Genomic DNA, 22,841 nt, shown 5'->3' with positions numbered 1-22,841 from the left:
TGGACACATCGTAAATTGTTATACTTTTGCACCAAGAACAATTACATGGCTTTACAAAATTTATCTGGTGTTCCGTAAGATGCGAGTAGAAGATACTTACGAAACCTTCACGAAACTCCCATCTCCTCTATAGTCACCCTTTCAGTAACTTTAGATTTGGGGCTCCATTTCTATCACCATTACAATGTCAGTGCAACCAGAGACAAATCACGAAGCACTGATGAGGAAATAGCCCATACAAACATCGCTGTGGTTCTGCAAATGCATTTACAACTGAAAAAAGAATGCACTCGCATTCTCCAAATGAATCACAAGGGAAGAAGAGACCATGCGTAACGGCTAGAGGGATTGTTACGCCCAAGGCCCAGTCCTAGGCCCAAAGGGGTCTTATCTGTTTTCTTACTGTGACTGCAACACTTAGACGGACTAAGTTGACGATGGTATTTTGAGTTTGATTGGGAATCGGCACAACCATGGTCAGTGCCATTAATATGAAGCGGAATGCTCTCGCCATTCTGCGAGACTGCGCTTCTTGTCATCTGAATCGTTCCCATTTCCTCATCAGGCTGCAGTGTCTGTTCAACCCTCTCAATATCCTCGTTGTACCCCTTCAGCAAGAAGTCAGAACAGTTCTTACGCACCCCATGGTCAAATGGATTTCTGAATCTGCCACCTGGTCCTCTGAGATAACTGTACCTCATGGCATTTGCCATCTCATTTGTTGTTATATTACTGGATATCTGCAAAGTAGAAAAGGCAAGAAATGATCAGCTTGTGGAGAAGTGGGTTAAAGATAGAGGAATTACAAGCAGGAAAGGAAAGTTATAATGCCTGAGCAATATTAGAAGCAGTGGATATCAACAAACAAACAGAAGCCTGGTAAGGCGATAATTTTTAATATGAATGAACATACTGATGAAAATATGAAGAATTGTGTCATGTGCAGCAACAATCTACACAACTATACATCTAACAGAATAGATCCGAAGAATAATGTTGATGCCAGCATTAGATTAGACGAATTGTGAACAAAATGGCACTTGGCGCCAAAGGGGTACAAAAACATATTGACATTGGAATGGGTAAAAACAACACTGATGCCATTCAATTTTTCATCGAAGAATATGTTCTAGTAACTACACCCATACTGTGCTAGTGCATAATGGATGCATTGTCAGATGTAATCGGAGTGATTAATTAGTTGATTGGACATGGCGGGATATGAGTCCTTACTCAATGGGAACTGTTGCATATTTCACAACTCCAAACTAAAAACAAGCAAACAACAGATGGTTTATTAGGCTATACCTAAGCCTTGTATTTATTTGGATCTGATCGACCTCAAATGGTGTGGAGAGAGAGAGAAAATACCAACTTGGTTCATACCTGTGATGCTTGAATTACTGTTAGAGCTATTACACCAAAGAAAAGCAAGAGGTTCATTATGACAAAAGACACAACCCAGGAATGGTTTATAGCTGTATAGTTAAGCCATCCACCAAATGATGTTGGAGAAGCCGGGTCTCCTACACTTCCTGCAACAAGAAAATTGTTAAATAATTTTCCTTAGTGCCGTACAAATTTCATGTATAACGGAAAATGTAAACATACTTATGATGGCTGTTACACCAGTAATGATCATTGCAGAAACTTCTAGGATAAGGAACATAAAGAATTCCCATTTGTTCCTCTGCAATTTCAAACCATTGTAGCTGAGACTGAGGAATATCACGATTTTCCATTAATATTCAAATCAGATAACAAAAAGGATGTAATTTGTCAACTAGAGGAAGAACTATTTTTTCTTGTTCTTCAGGCCCTGCTTGGGTGTATACACTAAGTGTAGTTTTTAGGATGTTTGTTTGATATGCTTAAACTTATTAAACCTGAATTATTAATATATTCACTGCAATTAAGGAAGTTCAACATATAAAAGTAGAGAAAGTGTACCTTTCCAATGCAATTAGATACCCAAGGGCAGTGATGATCGAATTGCTCAACACAGCGGTCACATGTAGAGCAGTGTTTTGAGCGTACAGGCCTGACAATCTATTAATAGTAGGCAAATCAGGCCATTTCAGAAAAGAAAAAAAATGTGAATCTAAGGGGGAAAACCACTGATTGCTCAATTAACAAAAACTTACTTTGCAAGTTATACATAGTTGAGACCAATTACCAGCCAGAAGTTCAGGGTTGTCCAGACCCCTCTTCAACAAAGGTTCCTAGAGGTGCAAAAAAAAAAGATGAACATTGCACATTTTGGACTATGCATATTATTTCAACTTTCTAAAAGTGGCAGTTTAATAATCAAATGGAACATAAACATATTGACAGGAATCCACGATAGCTTTCTAAATCTGTCAAGCTCACATCATCTCTTTGGTTTTGTGAGTCCCTTATATTCTTGCTGATGTAACCAGGATCTTTCCTGCATAACAAACAGTATGGTCATTTCAGACAAATTTTTAGATGGTCAAAATACATAACTAAGAAGTGAAAGAAGTAGGGTGTTGGGTGTTGCATATATAGAGTTGCAAAGAACATAGAACACAACACATTAAACAAATTGAAATTTAGTTGTTTGCAAGTAACAGACCTTACACAGCCGCATAAGGAAAAATAACGTGAAGCATTAAATAAATTGGTATTCTAGTACTAAATGGTCCATAAGCTGGAATGCAAACCGATAAGTTTCAACAAAGAAATCAATGTTTACTTTTCCAAATTGCATGTGACTCAACAAACGATTAGTATATGCAATCCATGAGAACAATATGTAAGAGACCCAGTTTCTTATAAAAGCTTGCCTTAAAGGTCAATTGGCAAGCTCTTCTAGTTTCTGGTTATATTTCTCTGCTCCTTAAATTTTTTTGTTACTGGTATTATACAAAGATGTCTACCTGCTGCATCTATAAAACATAACCAGTCCAGCGGTTGCAAGGAAAACTCCCAACCATGAAAATAACCCAAAAAGTATAGTCATATTTGTGTTATATTGTCCTGTGTAAAAGGAATAAAATCAGTACCACATTAGGAATAAAATCAGTACCACATTATGAAATATTGAATAATCTGACAGACATAAAAATGGTAATATACCTAAGATAATTGAATGTATATATGTAACAATTAAACCTATAATGATACACCAAAGAAGAGGGGCAAGTCCGAATTTTGATAGTTTCCCAAAATAACTGTTCCCACCACATCCCCTTTCATGTAATCTTCTAGCATTCCCCTGCATAAAACAAAGCAAACCATCAAGTATTGATCCTTAGCATTTCCCTACTGCACTGTAAGACATTTTCTATTGAGGTCAATAATGACCACTGCAAGTCCCTAACCAAGATAGTCTGGAATAAGAGATAGGTAAAAGTGATATTCAATTACAAGAGTCACAATCCACAAAAGCTACAGATGAGTACTTTCAGCACTGATAGACTTGAGAGAAATAATTTCCTCTTTGGTTGCTTCCATCTCAATATCAGTAAATGATATTTTATGAAACAAATTTGACCATCTTTATGGTAACAAAAATAATGCCATGTGGGATGTGGCAAGAAGTCACACGAATTTTATTGGCAAATAGCAGGGCCAGGGAACACATTTATTCACCTTCACCATGCTAACTCCACTAATACTGAAAATTAGTTCTTGCTATGAGCACTAAAATGTAATTGTCAAGGAAGAACACATGCAAAATCTGCCGTAGCGCAAATAAAAAAATCAACAGTAATGTGTTTCATGCAATTTAAATTAGAATTAGATAGCAACACTTTATAGGCTTAAGGACTTTGGACTCCGGAATGCGCATATGCTAGCAAAAATATTAATAATAATGCATAATACTCACAAGGAAAAATGCAACTTGTCGATGATTCTTATCAGCGGCAAGTTGGGCTGGAGTCAAGCCAGTATTGTCTTGCACCAGAAGGTCTTCCTTTTTGCCAGCCTGAACTAGCACAGTGCACGACTCAAAATTCCCCCGAATAGCAGCCCAATGTAAAGGAGTACAACCTAAGGAAAGTATTTACAATGGAAATGAACAACAAGCTGGGGGGAAAGAAGGCTCTTTTGATCGGTTCGTTATTTGTGCAAAGATAGGAAGAGTTATGAAATAATTCAATGCATGCCTTCTTTATCTTGCCGTGCCCTATAGGCACCTAAAAACAAGAGGAGACGTATGGTATCTGCAAATCCCTTATATGCAGCCCTACAAATATCACGAATATAGATAAATCAATAGGGAAACAGTGAAGCCATAGATATATAATACCACCAAGCTCGTATTAAAACATAAACAATAAAAAGGTACAGACCAGTGAAGAGGGCTTCTTCCATCGTTATCAGGGACATCAGGATCAGCATTCCACTTTGCAACAATGTGACAAAGAAATGCTGTCTGACCATACTGTGCTGCAACATGTGTGGTCTGTGATATAACAGTCGATTGATTAAGGAATCATGAATAACGCTCCAACCACAAGTTGATTATACTGACTATTGATTTTTCTTCCACTGAGACTTTTAGGGTCAAACCAGAATTTTGTTTCATCTACTACAAATACCTTAGTATATTAAGGAGTGTATCTAAATAAGTGGTGCTGGCACAAGGATTAGAGGTAAACGTTTGGACAAAAAAAAACAATACATAAGGTAAATTAGCCATCTTCCTTCCAAAATTGCTCTTGTATTATTACACTGTTACGAATTTAGCTGCCCTTCACTTACCAACTCAATGGACACCTCAATAGCATGCTTAGGCAATTAAAATTATAGCAAAATTTGCAGAGTAGAAGAACAAAATGTTACCGTACTTGTACATCTTAATTATCCCACTTAAACCATTATTATAGCCAGAAAGAAGTTACTATGTCTAGACTCTAGAGTGATAAAGTTACATCCTTTCTTGTGTGCCACTTAATAAACTTCATTTACTTTGCGCCAGAGGAAGTGACCATTGGGAGCAATTACGAAAATATACCAGATAAATAGAAAATAGGATTATAGTGGGAAGTACCACAGGTGCAACAGAGAAATAAAAATACAAACCTGGTATCCATATAAATCGGCAGCATCCATCTTAGCTCCTTCTTTCAGAAGTAGTTCTGCAACTTGAATATGACCACGCACCGCACTCCAGTGAAGCGCTGTTTGCCCTGTGTGATCTGTAGCATTTACATCTGCTCCATGCTGTCCAGGTAACAAGCTCAGAACCATCATCCCACCAAAGCAAACCCAAAAGAGAAAAAAAAAAATCCACATGCTGTAGGCCAGTAAATAAAAACATACAATCAAGAAAGACATAACTACAGTTTACAATATAGACACATAATGATCAGAAAAGTGATTTTAAAAGAGGCAATTCTTAAGATACTGATAATTAAGGTCGGGATTAGTGTAGATGTGCTATCAGCAGAGCAATCATCCTGAGATGACCATTACATCAACCCAATCAAACATTCAAGTACAACTTGAGAAAACTGATTTCAAAAGGATTGTTTGCATTATATTGGCAGCTAGATATATGATTGAATGAACTAACTTCATACGGTCCAGATTGTTCCAGTGACACTGACTCATAAAAGTGCATTAACCAAAGCTACACTTGATTTTTCAATGAACTTGGTAATGGAAAAAAAAAGCAAGTCTAGAGGGGCTCCACACCAAGCTCGACTCAGAATTCAATTAACTTAGTTTTTCATGGGCCTATAAAGTATAAACACAAAGTACAGGCTAGTAACTACGACAAAATTGCATGCCTAGCTTAAAATCGTACTCAAGGCCAAAATAAGACTCAAGCTCATGCCTTCAATTTTAGTCAAACCAAAATTCAAGCTCTTCCCTCAGTCCAACATGGATATTGTAAACACCATCTAACATCTTCCAAGCTGCATCACAGTAACAGTCATAGAGCAGCAGGCCATGATAAGTGCACAAGCAAAAGACGCATGTCTCAAACACATGTCAGACACAAGCCCTAGTCACACAGCCACGCAACAATCCAGGCATAATCATGTGTAGCGAATCCTTAGTGATAGCCATGGCTATGACCAAACCTTACCAACACAACCATAACGTCCACCAGAGACATAACCAAACCTACCAGAAGAAGCTCAGAACTCGCACCAGTTACCCCTTGATCGAAGCTCCCAACGACAACAGCTCCGCAAAGCAGTGGGCGTGAGCTGGAGCTCAGCTGCGCAATTAGCCCCGTAGCAGGAGGCGCCACAAGTACAATTAAGATAAGAAAACGCGCACGCATTCCATTCCTCAGGCAAATCATGTCGACACCAACATACAGCCATTATCAGCAGCGAAGCCCAATAACCTAACGCGACGGGGAATGAGGGGGAGGGGAACCGACCTCGAGGATGTACTGGGCGGCGGCGACGCGGTTGTTGAGCGCGGCCCACTGGAGCGCGTGGTACCCCAGCCCGTCTGGCTCCGTCACGGAGCGGCCCTCGCGCTCGATGAGGCGATGCAGCTTCTCCAGGTCCCCGTAGGCCGCGCCTGTGTACACGTCGTCCTTGAGCGCCTCCTCCTCCCCCTCCCGCCCCGCCCCCGCCGCGACGGCCGGTCCCGCTCCGCCTCCAGTGGCGGGGGCGGCGGTGGAGATGGCGGTGGTGTCCTCGACCACTCCGATCTCCGACGACGCCATTGGGGGGTCGTGCTCGCGGGATTGGGTCGGGAGGGGGGTGGAGGACGGACGCGAAGCTGGCGGTGGCGAGAGACCTGATTGACGCGGGGGACGCTTTGACTCAGTATGTTTTTGGAAAAATTAATTATATGTTTTAAAGTTGATTATTCTTCGATTATATATCTTATTAGTCTTATATAAAGATTAATTTATAATAAAATTTTATATTGTATAAAAATATGAAAATAAACTTTGTTGCAAACTAATCCATATAAGACATATGACCAAATAATAAATAACTTCGAATATATTATTAAATGTTAATAAACTTTTTGTTATCTTTTCTATAGTTTTGGTCGTGTATAACTTTTTGCCACTCTGCTAGACCAAATTTCCAAATAGCAATCCTACTCAATATTTAAATGCCACCTAGTCCTCACTTAACTTCGCTACTTTGCCACTCAAACCATTTTCCACCGTCACCTAGTATTTTTTATTTTCTGACATGACAGCCAATGCAAATTCTCTTTTCTACCCTTTTCTTCTTCCTCTCGTTCTTCTTACTCCCACAACACCCACACGCCTCCCATTCCTCGCCATTCACCGCCGCCTTGGAGAGCGTCAATGGATTGTCGTCGCTTCTCCTTCCTCCGCCGCCTCTGCTGTCCCCATTGGTTGCGTGCATAGCCATCTCTGTGTCTCCACCTGCCATATGGATTGATGTCATGACCAATTCCATCACACAAGTATGTCTCATCACAGATCCAAAAGCCACATCAATCTAATTGCACAACCAATTTGTGGTTAAATGGTACAAGAAAAAGGAGAAAATATGAAGAAGTAGAAAGGGCTTGGATGGCCGATGAGGATGGATCGGCACTACGGTGTTGGCGGCTTGCTCATCCTCCTGCGTAGGTAGGTGGTGGTCAACCTGACTATCAGCCTCGAGCCAAACCATGATCGCGTGGAGGGCCCGATGATGAAGTAATATGGAAAAGACAAAATTGTTTGAGAGGGATGACATGCGTGTGCCTGCGCAATCAGTCGCCTCTCATGTGGTTGTGGCTGTGGGAGGGAGAAGAAGAATGGATAGAGGGAAGAGGGGCGGTAACGGATTTGGGAGGGAGAGAAAAGTTCTGCTACTTAGCGTGGAGGGAGAATAGGAAGAAGGAGAAGAGGGGGTAAGGCGTCATTTTGCGTGAGCTGAAACGTCGAAATGGCTTGGAAAATGCAAAAGGTTGTTATATGACACCGATAAATCGCAAATAGTGTCAAATGAGAGAAGTCGACTAGGGTCTAGGTGGCATTTTGGTGCTGCAACTTGCGAGGGTGGCATTTGAGATGTTGTCGTCTGTAAAATAGTAAAAAATTAATTAACCTGTCAGAGACGTCTTGCCATGTTAAACCCGAATGAGCAGCTCCTGCCCCATGGTGGGGAATTTTAGAGCCCGACGAGTCATTTCTTCTCTCTCTCCTTTTATTCTAGCAATAATTTGAGATTTAAAAGTATAGCGACCCAAATCACAACTAGAGTATTTAAATTAAAGGAGATAATAAATTACATGCGTTCGGAACACAAGGAATTTTACGGTCCACATGTTGTCTTTAACCTCCATATTCTTTGCCTCGGTAGTGACCATTTCTCTACCTCCCCACACCAATGTCATCTAGCTCCCCCATCCCTCCCTCCTCCATTGTTTCCAGCGACGCCCTTGATCGCCAAATCCCCGTTGCCACCTTTTGTCGCGCTCCATTTTTTATCACCCCACCCGTCGCATGTGGTGCCGGCTCCGACGCTAGCATCTCACTGCACCGCCACGCCTCCACCCACCACCGGTCTAGCCATGGTGCAAGGCCTTCCTTTTAAGCCCCCAGAACCTGCTGAAGCCCTAAGCCCTAAGCCCCTTCTGAACGCTAACCCGGTGGCTCCACGGGGAGCAGCATCATAGCATAAGAAGAAGGTGCATCACCTGTAAAATTGTGTAGTGACCTAGACACAAAATGATAAGATGATTCCAAAATTTTTATTTTATATTTATCATAAAATATAATCATAGTATGGCATTAGGCTAAAATGTTAGATAAATATCTATCAAATAGGTATGTATATGTATGTACATGTTGCTCTATAGGTCCGCATGCCAAATCTATTATGGGAAGAGAATCTATAGCCAACAATTGGCTCTTGGTGTAATGTAGACATGCAAAGACATTTTGGGCATATTTGGTTTGTAGCCATAGTCAATCTCATCATTTTTTTTGCACGCCCTACGCGGGCGAGAACAAGGGCGTGCTAGCCCGCGTTTTGGCTGCCCAGCCAAAGCATGTCAGTTATGCACGGATTTCAAAACTCGATCTCCTCCTTCACTTGAAATGCTTCTTGTAGCTCATTTCGCTGCATCCTTTTGAAAATTCTGTCGGTTACTCTTCTTCTAAATGTTTCACCGTAGGTGGCTTTCTTTAACCTAACCTTTCAGCCATTCTGCAAGGGATGCATGGCCTTGTCTCCTTTTTCCATGCGTTGTCCTGAATAAAATCGTTTATCTATGGACCAAACTGATTTTATTTTAGCTCAGACTTTTGTTTAAATATTTCCAACAGTGGATGCAATGGGTGGGTTGGTTTCACTGGATCTCCTCATCCTGTTTTAGTAGATGCGTAGAATCCCGAAAATATATTTATCGGTGGATGAACACCACAAGCGGAGATACTGAGGGACCCCCTTTGAGATTCGGCCGGAGGGCTGGTCCTGGATCTACCTCATACGTAGGGGTTAATGCGTGAGTGACTTAGGCGGGATGAATCGTCGTTGGCTGGTAAAAATAAATGCATCAAGGGTTTAGACAGGTTCAAGCCACACGGAGGCGTAATACTCTACTCCTGTGTGCCTAGTATACTATCAATGCTCTTCGAATGCCTTTTTTTTTGGATCTGTAGCACTCTCGTTTTTCTCTGTGTTACATGGTGCCGTTGTTCTATCGGCTGTGTGAAGTCTTGAGTTTCCTTTTCTTCCGTCGAGGTCAGGTCCCTTCTCTATGAAGCGCTCCCCCTTTTATCTACCAGGGGGAGGCCCTCCAGAGAGTACCCAGAACAAGGACACAAGGTCCTGTAAACAATAAAATAAATGGAAAACAGCCATCATAGGTCTACAGTTGATGTTACAGAGGGTTGAAAATGCGTCCCCTAGAAGGTCCCATCGGTCTTCACGTCCCAACTTTAGCAGGCACAGGGGCGCCCACCGATCAGCCTCTGAGTACCCTCTCATGCCCGTCTAGTCAGAGTAGGTCTAACATGGTATGATGCAACAAGACGATAGGCGATAAGCCTCCAGCCCATCGAAGATATCTTCAAGCCGTCTTTCTTCATGGGCCCCACGAGGGGATATGCGATGGGACTCGCCGTATTAATTGTTCCCACGCCTTTCTGCCAGGCGGTGGCAGGGACTGACGTATCCAGTACGACAGGTGTGGGGGAAAGTGGTTGGATGTGACCGTCCATGCTCTCTCTTAAATGCAGCGTCGGGCCTCCCACCGATCGACACCTTATCATGGAGTCCCTGCGGGATCCACCGGCATGGGGTTTCTCGGGTCCTCGGGGAACTCTAGGTACTCGGGGACCAACTGCTCTTGGCCCCGAGCACCCACTCCCGGACCTGGCTCTTCTCAGGTCCTCCGGGAACTCTAGATACTCGGGGACCAACTGTTCTTGACTCCGAGCACCCCCTCCCGGACCCCTGGCTCTTCTTGGGTCATCGGGAAACTCTGGATACTCGGGGACTAACTGTTCTTGGCCCCGAGCACCCCCTCCCGGACCTAGCCTCCCTCGGGCCCTCGGGAAGGTGGTCCCCGAGGGAGGGCGCCATGTGGCACTGCGCTGTCCTGACCTCGAGACTCGGGAACCCCCGGTTCCCATATCACCGATAATATCTGTTTAGTTATCTGTATCCACTGTTGCAACCTGATCTGGTGGGTACAAATATACGTCCTCATTTTGGCTTAGGAGTAAAGCTCGATTCGAGCTGCACTCCACAACCTAACCTGACAGATGCAAACTCTGCATCTGTTTATACAGACGAATCTAGTTATTAGTGTCATAAAATTATTTTCATATAATTAACCAATCACAACATCAACTCTTACATTTATTCATATAACTTCAAATTCAGTCAACCAAACATAAATTCAACTTAGCTTATCTTAAATAGATACAACTAACTAAATATTTTTTAATAAATATGAATTCACTCAACCTATTTTCGCTCCATCTATCTATAAAATACAGCTCTAGTGAACCAAACGCACCTAGTAAAGTAACAGACATTTGTTTCTTCTTAGCTGGATTAGTCATTTTCCTCGTAAAACACCGCAAAATATTACTAGCAACTATTTTGGGCTCCCGGCCTCACCACGTTGGGCTGGTCTCGGCCCAAAATCAGGCCCAGGTCTGCTCTGGACCCCAAAACATCGATCACACCGCATCTTCTCCCCTCTCGTTCACCCGCTCCCGTCGCCGCCGGCCCCCTCCAACCGAAGAACGGCAGCCAGCCGCACTCCCCGGGCCCCCTCCCCCCTCCCCGTGCGACGTCGATTGGCACTGGATTGGCGTGGAGTGGTGATCCACTCGACTTAGGGTTGTTTTCTTTCGTTGGTAAGGAACCCTAACTTGCTTGGATGGATTTTTTTTTTTCTTGTTCTCAAAGATTTACTTGTCCTGTGAGATCTCTTACCGGCTGTGAGCAGTCAAATCCAAATCTTCCAAAGAAAAATTGGGGGTTCAGCTGAACACCCACGCCCAACGCTATGCCCGTCCCTCCCTGCTAATTACCTTAGATCCTCCTGTAGATCTCGTTTTAGTTCAAAAGGTCCCGAATTCCTGCCATCTTCCTCTGTTTCTGATTGGTTTGGTGAAATTGAGTTGGTGTAAAAATTTCAGCTGCTTTGGATATGGAGGCGCTGGTTGGGAGCAAGAGCAATGGAGGCGGCAAGGCCGCCGATTTGGCTCGGCTGATGGTCGCGGAGGCCGCCTTGGAGGTGCAAAGGTCGCTTGTTGGTCTCGTTGCCGTGGTAAAAATTTCTCGTTTTTTCTCACTTTTTTAGTTAATATCTGTGTTTGTTTATCATCTCTGTACAATAGTTGTGTTACTGTAAGGACTAAGGATCTTGCGATGTAACGAGATGCTAGTATTGCTGTTTTTAATATCCCTGTTCTTGATACTTGATAGATTTGTCTCACTTGAGAAATTGTTGATGGGTCACGTGGATTTAGTTTGCTCTTTTCAGAAATTCAAATGTTGCGTCGTGTTCTTTCTACGATTGCTAGCATTGTTGTATTCTGTAATCTGTATTATCCTTAAGGCTAAGGGATGTGATACATGAGGAGGAATTTGGGGGAGTTTATGCAATTGATGCATTGTGGATGGTGCTTCCCTTGGTGGTACCTGGGAATTTGGTAGTTGTTGTTTGATGTCTCTTTTGCCAAAATTATCTTTTCTACGCACCATCACAAAATAAGCTGGCACAAGCCATTCGTGAAAACTTGTTAGTGTGTTGCTTGGGTAACAGAGCTGTTTTTGAGTTTAGAGATGAACCTGCGCTTTGTTGATGTGCTCCTCTGTGTAAACTGATATAACCATTGAACCTATCTTTCGTTTTCAATAAAAGCAGGGCTGAATGAGGTCTTTGGTCTAAAATGCAATGCTGTAGCGATTTCTTGCCCAATAAGAACCTTGACATTTACCTAGTGATGTTTTTATTGAGCCAAATGATACAATGTCTTTACATATTTTCTGCGCCAGTGATGACATTGCCAAGGATCCAGCACTTTTTTACTTCCTTAGCTGTGTCTTAGGTCCTATCACCTGTTTAAAACCGCTGGTCTTTGGTACTAGCAAGTCAAGTATCTAACTTTATTGCACTAGTGTGCTGTTAATGGACATTAGGTGAGCTGCTGTTCCATTCGTTGGCAATATTTTGGCTAAGCTTTTGATATTTATGTTGTCTATATTTCAATTGCTTGATACTGTAGTTGTTCTCATGTTTTTAATGACTGTATTAGCATGTAACGCGAATGGGCAAGCTTTTTTTTTGGGGGGGGGGGGGGAGGGAGGAGAGCAAAATGCATTTTTGAAGTTCGGTTTTATTGAGATAAGTAAAATGCAGAATAATTGATTCACTGGAGAGGGGACTTTACTAACAAGGAATGTGATTACATCTGGCGCCTTTACTAACGTAATAATTTGGTGACCGTGTTGCGTTAAGATGGCCCTTTATTAGCATTGTTGTTCCAAAAAAAACATTTAGCATTTTCTGTGCACTTTAATTGGGGATATACTTCGAGTTAGTTAATGCTGTGTCTGTCATTTCGTTTTTGTTGTCCAGATGTTGTCAGTGCAAAATGAAATCTTTACATCTGGTGGAGAGCAGGATTTGATTAATAGGTATGCCTCTTTTTGCAACTTCTCTCTCAAAGTATTTGCCAGTGTCAAACATGTGTGTCATTATTATTGCCAGTCATATTTATTTCTTGTCTCTCTCAAAGCTAAGGATTGTTTTTGTCTCCTTTTCACCAAGGATTATGGGCAAAAGCAAAAATGAAGCTGTGCCTGAGAACATGGATGATGGAGAGTCTGATGATGATAATGAGGAGGGAGACGATGAGGATGCTGAAAACCAAGATGTCGATGATGATGGTGATGATGAAGAAGCCTCAGATGATGAAGGGAACGAGGAGGATGGTGACAACGACGATCCTGCAGCAAATGGTGAAGGAGGGAGCGATGACGATGATGATGACGGTGGAGAGGGTGAGGATGATGAGGATGAGCAGGTTGAGGGGGAGGATGATGATGAAGAGGAGGAAGAGGAAGAGGAGGAAGAAGAAGAGGAGGACGAGGATGACGAGGACGTCCCCCAACCACCTACCAAGAAAAGGAAATGATCAATGGCTACGAGTGGTAGCTTACAATGCAGGAAATACTGCTTTTGGCTTTGTTCACCCCCTGTGTGGCAGTTTACTGGTTAGTGGGTAGTGTTTAGTTTGGTCGTTATGATGGACAATTCATAGCTTAGTTTTAAAACCAAAAAGTAACATTTTATTGTGCATGTACTATTAAAACATTCCTTTAATCATGTATCACCTCGGATTGCCATCAACCCCACTGATTCTCCCAATGGTTTATAAACCGAGTTTCCTTCAGTCTCGTATCGCAATTGACAATGTTCTCTTGCTACCTGAGAGTAGAGTTATGTCTGGTCATCACGATCATAGCGCCAGTGCAGTTTGATGTTCCTTCGCCTGCTAATTCAGCTGCCAGTGGTTTGTTTGCCTGGCTTCATTACGGTGGCTACATTGTTGACGTCGATAGATCAGAATTTGCATGGCAGAAGGGCTGAACTGGCAATCATTCCAGGATGAACAGCAAAATGCCTGAGCAGCACAGATTTTACCTGTCGGCGTGGAACTGGAAGGCCGGTCTGAATCTGATTCGGGTTGATCTGAGCTGCTGGTTCTTCGTTTCAAAGATTCCCTGGCTCTTCAGCCCTATCGTTAGACCATCTCCAACCATATTCCCTTCATTTCGTTTCCTTTCCGATTCTCTTCCCCGTTTTCATTCCCTTTATTTCCTCTCATCTCCAACAGCTTTCCTTCGAGAGGAATCGCGAAGTGAAAAAAGAGAGAATCCCATCCTAGAGGGAATAACCCTAAGAATTCCTTCGTGACGGGAACCGTGAAGGGAAATCGTTGGAGCGCTGAAGGGAACGAAAATCCCGCCGTGAAGGGATTCTGGTCCCTGAAGAGAAATCGTTGGAGATGGTCTTACGTGTTGATTTTTCAACAATTAATCCATGGCTTACCATTTTTTTTAATACTTCCATTATAAGAAGCACTGAAATCGACCAGGCTAGCTCTACTTGTTATTTTGGCTGCCAGTGTAAGCCAGGCATGAGAGGCTGCGAAATATTGTAAGTTCTATGTGCATCTCACGAGTTCGAACCATCAGGGTTCAACCACAACAGTTGCACCGGCTACAACGATAAGAAGAGTATTTCTCAGGTTCACTCGTTGGGAAAACCATCAAGATTAATCGTCATAGTCACTGTTTCTGAGAAAAATTTCGCAAAACCAACCTTCCTTTGTCAAAACTACCACGCTACACCATAAAAAAAACAGTTTTTATTGAACTACACTTCAACTTGCATATGTTTCGCAAAAAACATATTTTTAAGCTAGACCATCCTAATCACAATCAAGAAGGGAAAATGTCGAGATTAATCTTCATCATCATCATTATATATCTAGAAAATTGAAGTTTTCCAATGCTCCCATCTCCGCAGGGGCTGATGGCTTATGAAGATATGGACTCAAAAGCTAGACGAGAAATTCCGGGATCAAAACATATGGTCGGAACCTGGAACTAGAAAGACTCAAACCAAGAAAACGGAAACTAAGTTCACAATGGGGCTCATCAACTCGAGGAGCAAAGCCTACGCCATAGATGTTTTATAGCTGATATACTGCTCTTCCCCTGCAAAACTACTGTCTTTGTCCCGCGCATCTCGTCGGTTTAGAGCCACTTGAAGAGGATGCCACCATGAGTGGCGAAGAAGGGGGCGAAGACAAGGGATTCGACAGCCATGAGCTTGATGAGGATGTTAAGGGAAGGGCCAGACGTGTCCTTGAGAGGATCTCCAATGGTGTCACCAATGACGGCCGCCTTGTGAGGGTCAGAACCTTTTGGGCCAAGGGTCCTGGCGTGCTCTGAAGCTCCAGCCTGAGAAAACCAAAGATCATTTTTTTTTATAGTAAATGCACTTCTTCTAGAATAGCTTTTTAGTAAAGGTTATGGTTATCAGTGAAGTCTGCGTGTAACTTTACCTCAATGTACTTCTTGGCATTGTCCCAAGCACCACCAGTGTTGGATGCAGAGATGGCAATCTGAAAAACGTGAAATGGAATAAGGAAAAAACTCGGATGCAACTGTCATACCAAAATTTGAAAGGAACTCTACCAACCTGAACACCAGAGACTAGAGCACCAGCAAGGACTCCGGAGAGGGTCTCAACCCCAAACAAAATCCCAACGATCAGTGGGGTGAGCATAACAAGAGCACCTGGAGGGATCATCTCCTTGATGGATGCATCAGTGGAGATCTTGACACAAGTTGCGTAGTCAGGCTTTGTGGTGCCCTCCATGAGCCCAGGGATGGTGTTGAACTGCCGGCGGACTTCCTCCACCATCTTGAGTGCGGCACTGCCTACACTCTTCATGGTCATTGCCGAGAACCAGTATGGAAGCATAGCACCAACAATAAGTCCAATGAATACTTTAGGTGTCAGAACATCAACAGTGGAGATAGCAGCCCGGCTCACAAAGGCACCGAAGAGTGCAAGTGACACCAATGCTGCCGAGCCAATGGCAAAACCCTGCAGATACAGAACCATGAGATAATTTTTCTAGAGAACTACTCACACTGAAGGTGGTATAAAATGATCTAGACTGCACTTTCTAGGAGTGTTCAAGCTCTTAAACCAAAGCACGTGGTAAATTTCAACTATGCGTGGACCCTAACCTGCCTTTGCAAATGAAAATGGCAGGAAAACCGAAAAATCTTTAACTTGCTGTGCAATCACATGGAACTGCAATAAAAAGGCAGGTACATGTCTACCCATTATCTAAAAAAGAGAGTACATATCTACCTTTCCAATTGCGGCAGTGGTGTTTCCTGCAGCATCTAGAGCATCAGTTCTCTCACGAATTCTATGGCTCATGCCAGCCATTTCAGCGATTCCTCCAGCATTGTCACTGATAGGGCCATAGGCATCAATAGCAAGACCTGTGGCGATCGTGCTCAGCATTCCAAGAGCAGACACAGCAACACCATACATGGCAGCAAGGCTGAAGCTGAGGAAAATACTAAAAGCAATAGCAAAAATAGGGATAATGACTGATTTGTATCCCAAAGCAAGCCCAAAAATGACATTAGTGGCAGCTCCAGTTCTGCAGGAATCAGCAACATCTTGTACAGGGCTGAAATGGAAAACAGCAAAGATGTCATATATCAGAAGCAAACAAGAAAGTCTACCACCATACTCAAATGGCAAGCAAAAAATCGCAAATACCTGTAGGCATTGCTTGTGTAGTACTCAGTAACAAAACCAATGATTAGGCCAGCCCAAAGACCAACTGCCACACACAAGAACAGTTGCCTGATAAATTTAAATCAGAATGAGATTGAAATATAAAGTTACCCAGTAACGAAACCAATTATTAGGCCAGCCCAAAGACCAACCACCAAACATAAGAACAGTTGCCTTATAAGTTAAAGCAGACTGAGATTGTAATAATATGAAGTTTATACTAAACAAAATTTCAATGCCCAATTAAAAAATTGCATACCAGCTTTGTACTACCTTCTGGACTCCAAAGTTAAAAATGGTGAATGTGTATGGAAGGCATAGCCAACTGACGAGTGCAATGCCAACGGTCATCACAACAGTGGAAATTATAAGTTGTTTCTTGAGAGCAGGCTCTATTTCATTCACAGCCTTTATCTCAAAGAAATCAGTTGCAAACAGCGTTGTTATCAGACAAGCTATAATACCCACAGAGCTGACAAGAAGGGGGTACACCATAGGAGTAAATTCATGGTTGATTCCAAAAGATGAGATCGAGGCCACAACAAGAGCAGCACATGATGATTCAGCATATGAGCCAAAGAGATCTGATCCCATCCCAGCAATATCTCCAACATTATCACCAACATTGTCTGCAATGACCTGCAAGTACAGTAAGAAATCATTCTTACACCATGGTTACCGTAGCAAGCAGAATGTAGTGCTATACGCTATGATCAAAGTTTGAACACTAAGGAATTGTAGCATAGCAAGATAACACTTAAGAATTGGAAGTTTTCAGAATTCAAGTGAAAGAATTCTTACAGCTGGGTTTCTTGGATCATCCTCAGGAATGTTCCTTTCTACCTTCCCGACAAGGTCAGCACCAACATCAGCAGCCTTTGTATAAATGCCACCACCTACACGGCCAAAAAGAGCCATAGAAGAACCACCAAGGCCATAACCGGTAATAGCCTCAAAAAGACCTTCCCAGTCATCACCATAATAGATTCCAAACAAATTGATAGCAATATAAAGAACCAAAAGACCGCTGGCAGCAAGCAGGAAGCCCATAACAGCACCAGATCGGAAGGCAGTAATAAATGCCTTCCCAACACCCTTCTTGGCCTCTAAAGTTGTTCGGGCATTCGCATAAGTTGCGATCTTCATTCCAAGAAAGCCAGACACCAGTGAGGTGACTGCACCAAGCACAAAAGCTATTGTACTGAAGATGGCATTCGCAAGGGCAGGCTTGCAAGTCTTGTCCTTGCTGTAGTGGCAAGGCTGACTCTTCGTGCTGAATCCCTCGACGGACCCAAGGAAGAGGAATATAAGGATTGCAAAGATGCCCATGAATAATCCAACATACTTGTACTCGGTGAAAAGAAAAGATGTTGCTCCTGTTCATGACAAAGTAAGAAACAGGATGGCAAGTGAATTTAGTAGTCACAAACAATGTATTCATGCTTGCTAAATAAACATTTGAAATAAGCAAAGTATGCCACAAAACAATAATATCAACTCGGAAGTAACAATAAATTCGAGGGTGATGCTATTGAACTGCAAACACCTCTAAAATAAGGAAAGTTTGAAGATTTGCCACCCCATTCTGGCATTTGAGGATTGCCACTAGATTTTGACATGAGCCCTAGCACGGTAGCACCACATGTCAGCAATACAATGTAGTGAAAAATCCTGGAATGTCAAATCCTCAACTTCCATGTGCATGAACATATTCACTCGTGAAAATTTCGCTATGCCCACTAACAATCAGACCCAAACAGGCATAGCACTTTGGTCCTTGATGAGCAAGCCAAAAGTTGTACAAACAAAAATTCTCCCATATTTGCCTATTCTTAACAAACTGATGCACAATTCATCACAGTCCCCTCACTTGCATGCATTGGTTTATTCAGGCAAACCCACCTTTGGTTGAGACTTTAGAGTGCACATAAGTTTATTAATTTACGTATTTTTGTTAGTCATCTTAACAAAAAAAAAAACTCGAAATAAGATTCTGGCTATAGCCACAATCAGTTTTCCACTTTTGATGTTGTCACAGTCACAAACAGCACCAAGGACATGGGTCAACATCAAACCAACTGGAACACAGAACTACAGACAAATGGTAAATAATGACAACCGCCTAAAGGACAAATTAATTTGGTAGTAATTTAATTGAGAACCACGAGGTCCAATGAAAACTTATCCATCAAGACTATCCGGAAAACTACAACATGGCGCTGCAATGGGAAACGACCAAATCTAATCCACCACGCTTATAAAGTGTTCATATTAACTCAGCCTACCTAAAGGAACTCCAAGCAAATTAGGCAGTGAATGCCAAAATAGTTCCAGTAATTTAAAATAGCTCCAGTAGGTTTCACTGCAATAGCAACAGCATGGCATGTCTCTGGCCCGTCATGTAAACAGTAAGCCCGAGCACAAGCAGTCACCTCCATATAAAATATAACAATCAACCTATAAAACTATTGTGCCCAGGTACTGTCAGAGATGAATACCATTCAGTCCTTAACTCAGAAAAATAGCTAACACATGTTTCTAGTTATCTTCATACAGATGCATAAAGAGACTATTAGACCAACGGTACTGTGACCCACACCAACAAATAGCTCTGAAATGGTACTGGGACCTACTACAAGCCGAACTACTTCACCTGCTGGCATCAGCTGACTGCAACAGTTCGTTCCACGGATGCCTTACAGAGTTACATGAAGAGCTAATGTGCCTCGGTACTTCCTAGCACATGTGCATCATGCGAGGATTCCAATGAATTATAAAATTACCAAAGCAGCGGGATGTGGTTCCCACGAGCTGGACTCTGGGTCTGGACCGACTACAGAAATGCTGGCACTAGAATTTTGTCAGAATCAGCTGCAGTGAAGATTGAGGAGTGAGGACACGCGAAGCAAGAACTTCTGGGCTTTCTCAGACTACAAGAACTTATCCCATTATCTCTTACCCCACAGGCAGCTTCTGGCCAATTAGACTATATTACTACCACCAGTTTCGACCAAGAACACACACATTCCCAAAAGATACCTCCAAGACTATATCTAGGTGGGCTAGAACTTCTGGGCTTTCTCGTACTACAAGAACTTATCCCATTATCTCTTACCCCACAGGCAGCTTCTGGCCAATTAGACTATATTACTACCACCAGTTTCGACCAAGAACACAAACATTCCCAAAAGATACCTCCAAGACGATATCTAGGTGGGCTAGAATAGAAGAATTAGCTGGGCTTCCACGGATTAGAGTTTACTTAACGACACTTAGATGCTAGACCACGGTAAACTAAAGCTTATTATAATCTCTGCTGCATAAAGTAGCAGCAGCAAATAGTTTAATGCCTTGTCCTGACCCAACTAGCATGGAATACTACTGCAACATTAATCATCCATACATGAAGCGAAAATCCATAAATAACTTCAGAGGAAAGGACCGTCAAAAGAGCACCGCCTTTACTTGTCACGTGCAAAGCGAGCAATATCCTACTCCAATATCCATCAAAGATCGGTTCGATAAACAAAGTGGAGCAAACCAAAAATCAAAGTCGGTTCGATAAACAGAGGCGATTGCTAGATCATTGTTTTGAATGGAATCGATTATATTTCACACTTTTCATTAAGAACACAAAGGATTTCCCGTATACCTATTCCTCGAAATATCACATCGGAAGCAAACGAAACCAAACTCACCCTATAAAGAGCATCAATTCGCGCCTAAACTATTAATTAAACCACGTGAAACTCGATCATCTCTTTTAAAAAAAAATGGAACTAAAATAAAGGCTAAGATCGTCGCCGCACATCCACCCCCCAAACGGAGAAGTAAATTCAGAACCCCCGCGCGTATATGCATTCACAGAACCAGCACCCGGCCTCTCACCTTCGGAGATGGCGCTATGGATCTCGGCGCACTTGACGACGACGTTGTGGTCGTTGAGCCCCTCCTCCTCCTCGATGAGGTAGTCGCTCGGGCCGCTCCTCGCGGCGCCGCCATCCGCGCGCCGCTCGGGGGTGAGCCGCACCTTGGAGACCAGCACCCACTGCAGCACCGCAAACGCGATGCCCACGGCCGCCGCGACAGGGATAACCACCTGCGCCGCCAGCTCCGGCAGGATCGCCGCCGCAGCCATTGCCGGAGACTACCCCTACAGCCCTAGGGTTTCCTTTCTCGAAGCTTTAGCCCCCCACGAGCCGGAGAGAAACGAGGAGAGTGATACGGGAAGGAAGGAGAGGCGAGCAGAGTCGCGGCCTGGCCTTATAAAGGAGGGGACGACGAGCAGAGCAGCGAGGTGTGAGTGACTGCGTTGTTGGGGACGAAGGGTATTTTTGGACTTTCAGTAAATTTTAGTGAAATTTCAATTCTTCAAGCTTTCTAGAGCTCAGAGGCCTGATTTTGTGTTTTTCTTCAGCGACCATGTGAACACAATAACCATGGGGTTAGAACTCTAGGATTAGCGGTAGCACATTTCTAGCGGAGATTTGCTGCTGGGCTTAAAGGAAGGTTAGCGGTTTAGCTCGAGAAAAGAGGCAAACGGTGGAGATGTTATCGGCTGCGGGTGACAGAGGACCACCGGTGGGCGGGGTCAGCAACGGGAGTGTCAAGAAGAGAGAGGTTGATGTGGCGGTAGGTGGTGGAAGAGGATTTGATAGTAGGTGTGTCGCTAGAGATGAATAAGGAGAGTGACACAGGGGAGCGACGCTGTCGGTGTATTCGGAACTAGGGGTCCTTAAGTCCCGAGATCAGGCCGGCCATCCGCCACATGTCACCACCCTGCAAGATAAGAAGAAGCTAAGTCCCGGGAGAAGGTGCTCGGGGCCGCCGCCTCTGGTCCCCGAGCACCCCAGTTCCCCGATGATTCGCAGAGCCCAAATATCGGGAAAGAAGTGCTCGGGAGAGAGTGCTCGGGGCTGCACGTGGCAGCCCCCGAGGACTCGGTTCCCCGAAGGTCTCACCCAAGTGCTCGGGAGAGAGTGCTCGGGGCTGCACGTGGCAGCCCCCGAGGACTCCGTTCCCCGAAGGTCTCACCCAAGTGCTCGGGAGAGAGTGCTCGGGGGTGCACGTGGCAGCCCCCGAGGACTCCGTTCCCCGAAGGTCTCACCCAAGTGCTCGGGAGAGGGTGCTCGAGGGTGCACGTGGCAGCCCCCGAGGACTCGGTTCCCCGAGGGTCTCACCCAAGTGCTCGGGAGAGAGTGCTCGGGGCTGCACGTGGCAGCCCCCGAGGACTCGGTTCCCCGAGGGTCTCACCCAAGTGCTCGGGAGAGAGTGCTCGGGGGTGCACGTGGCAGCCCCCGAGGACTCGGTTCCCCGAGGGTCTCACCCAAGTGCTCGGGAGAGAGTGCTCGGGGCTGCACGTGGCAGCCCCCGAGGACTCCTTTCCCCGAAGGTCTCGCCCAAGTGCTCGGGAGAGAGTGCTCGGGGCTGCACGTGGCAGCTCCCGAGGACTCGGTTCCCCGAAGGTCTCGCCCAAGTGCTCGGGAGAGAGTCCTAGGGGCTGCACGTGGCAGCCCCCGAGGACTCGGTTCCCCGAAGGTTCGCGCAAGATCGTCCGACGACTCGAAGGGTCCCATCGTCGGGGTGTCAGCCAGTCAAGGGCCCAATGCCGCATTTAATAGGCACGCGCAGCCTGACATCCTGACATCCTGACATTCTCAGCTGCCCACGCCCCAGTGTCAGACCCTACCATGCACTAGCAGGGGGGCGTGGGTCCATTAAATGCACGGGTCCCGTCCCGTTTCATCCGAGTGCCTCGGGATAACGTTGCCAGAATCGAAGCGCTCCGCCTGCCACCCTGCCCTGGCAGAAGAACAAGACAGGGTGGGCGCACCGGGCACCTCTGAGGCTGCCCGGTGGGCCCCCTTAATGGCGCCCGAGGGCATCCACAGTGGCGGGTGGTCAGATGCGCGCCGTATTTTTCCACCGCCCCTGTCACTTCGCCAAAACGGAATGATGACGCCTTTCTCCGTGACACCTTGGCACTCGCATCCCCTCTTTCCCATTCAGGATATGTTGAGGTCGGCGCGCCTATAAAAGGAAAGGATGGAGAACACGTAAAAGGT

The 22,841-nt window shown here is 44.3% G+C and overlaps 3 protein-coding genes across 5 annotated transcripts; 1 reads left to right on the top strand and 2 right to left on the bottom strand.

Annotated features, from left to right (window-relative positions):
* On the bottom strand, positions 1 to 6,755 carry LOC133918507 (protein S-acyltransferase 24-like). Of its 3 annotated transcripts, none has more exons than XM_062362410.1 (13): positions 6,368 to 6,754; positions 5,053 to 5,193; positions 4,320 to 4,432; positions 4,134 to 4,213; positions 3,854 to 4,017; positions 3,100 to 3,238; positions 2,901 to 3,000; positions 2,371 to 2,428; positions 2,145 to 2,222; positions 1,951 to 2,049; positions 1,612 to 1,690; positions 1,387 to 1,535; positions 1 to 740 (listed from the first exon to the last, which is right to left on the bottom strand). In XM_062362410.1, the coding sequence occupies exons 1-13, from the start codon at positions 6,659 to 6,661 to the stop codon at positions 309 to 311; spliced, it is 1,926 nt and encodes a 641-aa protein (XP_062218394.1). In that variant the 5' UTR covers positions 6,662 to 6,754; the 3' UTR covers positions 1 to 308. The 3 variants fall into 3 exon arrangements, 2 of the variants coding, with proteins under 2 accessions (XP_062218394.1, XP_062218395.1); XR_009909780.1 differs by having other exon boundaries at positions 603 to 740; positions 1,309 to 1,535; positions 6,368 to 6,755; XM_062362411.1 differs by lacking the exons at positions 1 to 740; positions 1,612 to 1,690 and having other exon boundaries at positions 1,393 to 1,535; positions 6,368 to 6,755.
* A 4,369-nt stretch (positions 6,756 to 11,124) lies between these two features.
* On the top strand, positions 11,125 to 13,834 carry LOC133918506 (phosphopantothenoylcysteine decarboxylase subunit VHS3-like). The gene is made up of 4 exons (XM_062362408.1): positions 11,125 to 11,287; positions 11,573 to 11,703; positions 13,018 to 13,076; positions 13,210 to 13,834. Exons 2-4 carry the CDS (start codon positions 11,584 to 11,586, stop codon positions 13,574 to 13,576), a joined length of 546 nt encoding a protein of 181 aa, XP_062218392.1. The 5' UTR covers positions 11,125 to 11,287; positions 11,573 to 11,583; the 3' UTR covers positions 13,577 to 13,834.
* A 1,065-nt stretch (positions 13,835 to 14,899) lies between these two features.
* On the bottom strand, positions 14,900 to 21,075 carry LOC133918505 (pyrophosphate-energized vacuolar membrane proton pump-like). The gene is made up of 8 exons (XM_062362407.1): positions 20,665 to 21,075; positions 17,578 to 18,152; positions 17,036 to 17,415; positions 16,759 to 16,845; positions 16,336 to 16,666; positions 15,652 to 16,062; positions 15,515 to 15,574; positions 14,900 to 15,410 (listed from the first exon to the last, which is right to left on the bottom strand). The coding sequence occupies exons 1-8, from the start codon at positions 20,912 to 20,914 to the stop codon at positions 15,204 to 15,206; spliced, it is 2,301 nt and encodes a 766-aa protein (XP_062218391.1). The 5' UTR covers positions 20,915 to 21,075; the 3' UTR covers positions 14,900 to 15,203.
* Between the last annotated feature and the right edge of the window lie 1,766 nt (positions 21,076 to 22,841).

Source organism: Phragmites australis, chromosome 5 (genome assembly GCF_958298935.1).
Source record: "Phragmites australis chromosome 5, lpPhrAust1.1, whole genome shotgun sequence".
Lineage (NCBI taxonomy): Eukaryota > Viridiplantae > Streptophyta > Magnoliopsida > Poales > Poaceae > Phragmites > Phragmites australis.
The sequence above is the reverse complement of the archived record's forward strand: the minus strand, read 5'-3'. Positions and strand labels throughout refer to the sequence as shown.